We start from the raw sequence: 5,139 nt of genomic DNA on the forward strand, positions 1-5,139 counted from the left end.
CCTTTCCCTTTCCCTTTCCCTTTCCCTTTCCCTTTCCCTTTCCCTTTCCCTTTCCTTTCCCTTTCTCCATTAACCATCCCCTCTGCTCTTTACAAAACCGAGATAAAAATTCAGATAGCGGCTGCTGCAAAGGGCCAGAAGAGGTGAGAAGCAGCCAGCAGGGAGGAACATCCCCGAATTGGGATGCTGAGTGTGGTGTCAGAGGTGACAGAAACTCCGGGCACTCCTCCAGGCTGTGCTGGCACGGGCAGCGTTGTTAGAAAGAGTGAACAGAGCAACCCGAGCCAAGCTCTCCCTGCTGCCCCAGCCCTCTCTGCTAATATTTATTAACTCGGCTATTTCAGGACTAAAAACCCAGCGTAGCTGAGCTCTGAGTCAGAGTTCTCGGTAATAACCGCCCCAAAGCATAACATTTCTCCTCCCGAGGTGGACAGAGGGCTGAGGAACCTCTTTGTCCGTGAAGGAAACAGGAAGGTTTGCAGACAAACTGTGCTGGCTGTTCCTCACTTTATTCCTTCTCCTCCTCCTGTGGAAACTGCTGGTAACGCTTTCCACGGAGCCTYGCCTCAGATCACCCCTCTCCTTAGATGCTCTGCTCCGAACAGGGCAGCGTGGATTTTTGGAACATCTCTGAGCCTCTGGGAAAGGGGGCAGTGGAAATGAACAACAGCTGAAAGGGGCTGGAGATGACCTGCTCTGCAGGACTGGTGTTTTATAGGCCAGGAAAGGCTCTCACCCTGAAAAAAACACCTTGCACRGCTCAAATTTGTTTATTTTCAAGGAAATTGGGGCCCTGTGATGTGCAGGGAGCAGCCATGCTCAGGACACAGAAACTCCTGACAGAGAGCTGCACCTTTGGGATCCCTTCCTTCCTCAGGGGATGCACATTGGCCTTCAGCAAGCTTCTCCTTGAGATTACCACCCCCAAAATGTTGGCATAACCCCCAAATGCTGCATTCCCTGGGGTGCAGCATTGGGCAGGGAGGGAAATCCAGGCTGCAGTTTGGGCAGGTTTAATCACAGATCTGTCAGCAGGGCTTGGGAGCCTGGGACTCCCTGGAGACACTCATGGTAGAATGAAAGAATAGTCTAAAGCTGTGCCAATGGAAGTTTAAGTTAGATACTAGAAAAAAATTCTTCATTGTGAGGGTGATCACACACTGGAATTGTCTGCCCAGAGAAATGGTGGTGTCACCATCCCTGAGAAAGATTGGACATGGCAGTCAGTGCCAGGGTTTGGTTGATGAGGAGGTGTTGGGCCATTGGCTGGACCTGATAATCTTGAAGGTCTCTTCCAGCCTGGTTCTGTGATTCTGTGATTCTTTGTGATTCTGTGATTCTGTGATTCTTTGTGATTCTTTGTGATTCTTTGTGATTCTGTGATTCTGTGATTGATTCTGAGATTCTGTGATTCTGTGATCTGTGTGATTCTCTCTTGTGTGATTGTGTTATTATGTGATTCTATGATTCTCTGTGGTTCTGTGACTGTGTGATTCTCTGATTGTGAGTTTGTAACTCTGTGATTCTGTGATTTTCTGTGATTCTGTGATTTTGTGTGATTCTGTGATTCTGTGATTATCTGTGATTGTGCAATTGTGTGATTCTGTGATTCTCTGTGATTCTCTCTTGTGTGATTGTGTGATTATGTGATTTTGTGATTCTCTGTGGTTCTGTGATTTTCTGTGATTGTGTGATTCTCTGATTCTGTGATGTTGTGATTCTGTGGCTCTGCATTTGTGTGATTCTGTGGTTCTTTGTGATTCTGTGATTCTCTGTGGTTCTGTGATTCTGTGATTTTGTGTGATTCTCCCTGACTCTGTGATCCTGTGATTCTGTGTGATTCTGAGATTCTGTGATTCTGTGATGTGTGTGATTCTGTGATTCTCTCTTGCGTGATTGTGTGATTGTGTGATTGTGTGATTATGTGATTCTGTGATTCTCTGTGGTTCTGTGTGTGATTCTCTGACTGTGATTTTGTGACTCTGTGATTCTGTGATTTTCTGTGATTGTGTGATTCTGTGATTTTCTGTGATTGTGTGATTCTTTGATTTTCTGTGATTGTGTGATTCTGTGATTTTTTTGGTTCTGTGGCTCTGCATTTGTGTGATTCTGTGGTTCTTTGTGATTCTGTGATTCTCTGTGATTCTGTGATTCTGTGATTTTGTGTGATTCTCCCTGACTCTGTGATCATGTGATTCTGTGTGATTTTGTGACTCTTTGATTCCGTGATTTTCTGTGATTGTGTGATTGTGTGATTCTCTGTGAGTCTGTGAGTCTTTGATTCTGTGATTTTCTGTGATTCTGTGATTCTGTGATTCTCTGTGGTTCTATGATTTTGTTATTCTCTGATTCTGTGATTCTGTGATTCCGTCTGATTCTGTCTGATTCTGTGATTCTGTGATTTCCTGCAATTCTGTGATCCAAAATCTCCCTGCATACCCCTCCTGTCTGTGGACACACCACAGGTTCCTGCATCTCATTGGGTGGGAGGGATACTCTGTGGAGAGCTCATCACCTCAACTTTGCTTTCCATCCCAATCCTTCCCTCCTTCCATCCTCCACATCTCTTTTGCTGACAACATTCCTGCATCACTTTTGTCTGAACCAATCCACACTCATATCCCCTTCACTGGGTCATCTTCTCAGCAGCCTCTGTTTTTGGGAGCTCTTCCACAGGTTTTGCTGAGTTTGGAGAGAGCCAGAGTGAGCCTCAGGAAGGGGAATCACATTTCTAGGCAGGTACATCGACGTGCTGAGCCTTTCCTCACAGCCTTTGAGGATGGTGGTGCTTTCCCAATACTTTATTTAGGGTTTTGGACTGTTTAAGCAGTCAAGGACAGCAAACCCAACAGGAATGCTGACCTTGCTCCACCAGTTTTAAAAACTTCGCTTGAGATACGGCACAAGAAACACTGAAAGGAGGGAAAATTCTCACTTTTGKGTACATCTGCTGACTGCCATATGAAATGTGCATTTGCCAGGGTTTTTCCAAGGCAGCACAGGCTGTAAAAGCCCCAGAGACTCAGGGCTGGAGGYGAGCACCTGCTCCAGCTGACTGTCCTAAGCAAAATGATTTCACAGAGCAGCATCTGCTGTGGTGACCTTCTGGAGGAAGGAAAGCAGGAAATATAGGGTGAGGAGGAGAGGAGGCAGACAGTCACATGCAGGTTTGCGTGGAAAGTGAGATTAAAATGTAAAAGACAAAATAGTGACAAGTTTTAAGGTGATCAGAAAAAGAAATGAGAAAAAAAMCACATTGGGATGGTGAAGAAAGCAGAGGATCTTTTGAAGATCAACTGGACAGCCTTACTATGGTCAGAAGAGCAACTCATAGTCAAAAGTTAGAATAAAATACAAATAAAAAGTGCCTGAAGTGCCTATTTTTAAATTTTGCTGACACTTTTCATGTCAGTGTAAATTATGCTGTTTGAGGCATTAATGGTTTTTCTGCTTGGAGAGTGGGGTTTTCTACATCCCAGGCTGTGAGGATCTTTGTATGCTTCTGCCTGAATAAGCTGAACCTCTCTGGAAAAACTGAATTCTGAAAATAAAAAAAAAAGGAAAAGACATTGGTAGACAACTCTAGTACAACCTGCAGAAAGTATGGGATTTTTTTGAGCTTTTTTATGGGTGATGGGATTCATTCATCAGCTATACAGCTCTGTAAGTCGATTTATATAGTTTTCTCTTCATGGCTGCAGGGTATATGGGATGGCCTCTGCCTGTGTGGGGGGCACAGACATATTTTCAGCTGAGTAAATAATTATTTATAACAGTTTTATAAATCTTATTTCTGCGTAGATGACTGCAGGGGGGTGATCCTGCAGACGTAGCTGGTTGTTACAGCACTGACCACATCCTTTGACAAAATTGTCAAAGGAAGACTTCAGACTAATAATTGGAGGGTTTTTTTTATATTTTTCTCCTGAAATCCCACAGAAAACGGGCCCCGTCTCCTGGTGGTAGCAGAGCAAGCCAAAATCTTCTCCCAGCGCGGCGGCAACATCACACTGCCATGCAAGTTCTACCACGAGCACACCTCCRCCGCCGGCGCCGCCGGGCCCCACAGGATCCGCGTCAAGTGGACCAAACTCACCTACGATTACCTCAAGGAGGTGGACGTGTTCGTGGCCATGGGGCARCACAAGAAGAGCTACGGCAGCTACCAGGGCCGGGTGTGGCTGCGGCAGAGCAGCGAGAACGACGCCTCGTTGGTCATCAGCGGCATCACGCTGGAGGACTACGGCCGCTACAAGTGCGAGGTCATCGAGGGGCTGGAGGATGACACGGCGGTGGTGACACTCAACCTGGAAGGTAGGTTGTGTTTTCGGTCAGATTTGTGTCACTTTAAGAATATTTGGGGTTTTTTTTGCCCTCCTAGCACTGCTGGTATTGCGTGATCATTGATAAGAGGAGAAGCAAAATTTTCCATGCTCTGGGGAGCCATGGACTAGCAGCCCATGACAAAATCATAAATTGCAACAATATTAGGATTATTGTAACTTTTGTTAGCCTAAGGCACATCCAGCTTCCAGCCAGACCTGGTGTGAGAGGAGCCAGGAAAGGATGAGCAAATACAGAACCGAGAGCTCCACATGGTTTTAATTTGTTCCTGTCGTTTCACAGCAGCCACTGTGTCTTTTTTACCTGGGTGAAATTAAATTAAATTTCCCTCCTAACAGTAATTTTACAGAAWTTTAGGATAATTTAGATTACAGAGCAAATACGAATGTTCTAGTAAAGATGAAAAATGTTAACAGTAGTCATTCAGAGACGTTGGGTTTGGGTTTTTCCAGCCTTTTAATTACATCAATTCAATCTTTATGTTGCCTGCCAAGACAACTCCTACATGTAGTGTTTACTCATTTTCTTCAGCATTATTCTTGAAGAGTGTAGAGTGCAAAGCATTTGGAAAAGGAGCAAAACAGGTTTAAAGAGGACCAAAATTTCAGCTTTCCTTTTTTCCTTATGAAATTCAGAAAAATTCTAAGATTTTTCAAGGAGTACAAGAAAGTATTTGGCCTTTTTAAAATTATTTCCCCAAAGCAATGCAATGAACACAAAGGTAAAGGTTCATCAAAACCTAGAACATACTCTGACATCAAACAGCAAATGTGTGCCAGAGGGATCCTGAGAGAG

The 5,139-nt window shown here is 44.6% G+C and overlaps 1 protein-coding gene across 1 annotated transcript in view; it reads left to right on the forward strand.

Moving 5' to 3' along the window:
- The window catches only part of HAPLN1 (hyaluronan and proteoglycan link protein 1), a 64,140-nt gene that overhangs the window by 41,527 nt on the left and 17,474 nt on the right, over positions 1–5,139 (forward strand). The window contains exon 3 of the mRNA XM_057386877.1: positions 3,940–4,314. Coding sequence (XP_057242860.1) covers positions 3,940–4,314 — 375 coding nt within the window. The remainder of the gene's footprint in view (positions 1–3,939; positions 4,315–5,139) is intronic.

Source organism: Malurus melanocephalus, unplaced genomic scaffold, assembly GCF_030028575.1.
Source record: "Malurus melanocephalus ecotype Western Australia unplaced genomic scaffold, MMel_1.1 scaffold_1085, whole genome shotgun sequence".
In the NCBI taxonomy this organism is placed as follows: domain Eukaryota; kingdom Metazoa; phylum Chordata; class Aves; order Passeriformes; family Maluridae; genus Malurus; species Malurus melanocephalus.